General features: G+C 53.4%; 1 protein-coding gene across 1 annotated transcript; it reads right to left on the reverse strand.

Annotated features, from left to right (window-relative positions):
* Window positions 1–60: 60 nt before the first annotated feature.
* On the reverse strand, window positions 61–701 carry LOC103728258 (cytochrome P450 2D1-like). The gene is made up of 2 exons (XM_008826340.2): window positions 500–701; window positions 61–336 (listed from the first exon to the last, which is right to left on the reverse strand). Exons 1-2 carry the CDS (start codon window positions 656–658, stop codon window positions 76–78), a joined length of 420 nt encoding a protein of 139 aa, XP_008824562.2. The 5' UTR covers window positions 659–701; the 3' UTR covers window positions 61–75.
* Window positions 702–798: the final 97 nt, after the last annotated feature.

Consider the following 798-nt stretch of genomic DNA (forward strand, 5'->3'; position numbering starts at 1 on the left):
GGGGTGTCCTCGAGGACTGCCCTTTGGTCTTCTGTCTCTGTTTTAAGGGCTGGGTTCATATGAGAAAGACGTCCGTCACCCCTGTGGAGGTTGGGTCAAGTCCGTGCTGGGTGTCACAAGTATCTCAATTAAGCTCAGGAAGTGTGTGTCTACCCTTCTTCCCATAACCTCCCTCCAGCCCCAGCCAGGCTCACGCTGTACATCCGGGTGCAGGATCATGAGCAGTAGGGCCCAGATCAGCATGGTGGAGGTGGTCACCATCCCAGCAGTGAACAGGTCAGCTACCACCATGCGCAGGTTCTCGTCATTGAAGCTGCTCTCAGGATTCCCTTTAGCCTGGGCCAGAGAGGGTGAGCTCAGGAGAGAAGGAGGAAGCCCCACATGATCCCCCACTGTCTCCAGGCAGCCCAGGCTGGGTCATTGGGTGATTCACTGGCCCCATCCTGCCTGACCTCAACTCAGCAGACATCTCAGCCCCCAGCCCCACAGGCGCCCTCACCTTTTCCACCTCATTCAGGAAAGCATCAGTCAGGTCTCTTGGTGGCTGAGCAGGATTCCACATCCTCCTGTGCTCCACCAACAGCTTATCTATCTCGGCCATGAAGGCCTTCTGCCCTTGGAAGATCTTGTCAGCCAGTCCTGGGAGATGAAGGATCATCGGGAATGTATTCAGCACCTGTGACAGCCACAGAGGAATACTTTGTGGTGCTTTTTTATTTTTTATTAATTAATTAATTTACTTATTTACTTTTGGTCTTTTTGAGACAGGGTCTCTCTGTAGCCCCAGGTGGCCTGGAA

Source organism: Nannospalax galili, unplaced genomic scaffold, assembly GCF_000622305.1.
Source record: "Nannospalax galili isolate Female #2095 unplaced genomic scaffold, S.galili_v1.0 C48197383, whole genome shotgun sequence".
NCBI classification, from domain to species: domain Eukaryota; kingdom Metazoa; phylum Chordata; class Mammalia; order Rodentia; family Spalacidae; genus Nannospalax; species Nannospalax galili.

What these genes read in the sequence shown, in the direction of transcription:
- LOC103728258 (XM_008826340.2), bottom strand. Translation starts at nt 658, where the DNA reads ATGATCCTTCATCTCCCAGGACTGGCTGACAAGATCTTCCAAGGGCAG. An exon ending in TCCTGAATGAGGTGGAAAAG is followed by an intron (nt 337 to 499) that starts GTGAGGGCGCCT and finishes TCTCTGGCCCAG; the next exon opens with GCTAAAGGGAATCCTGAGAG.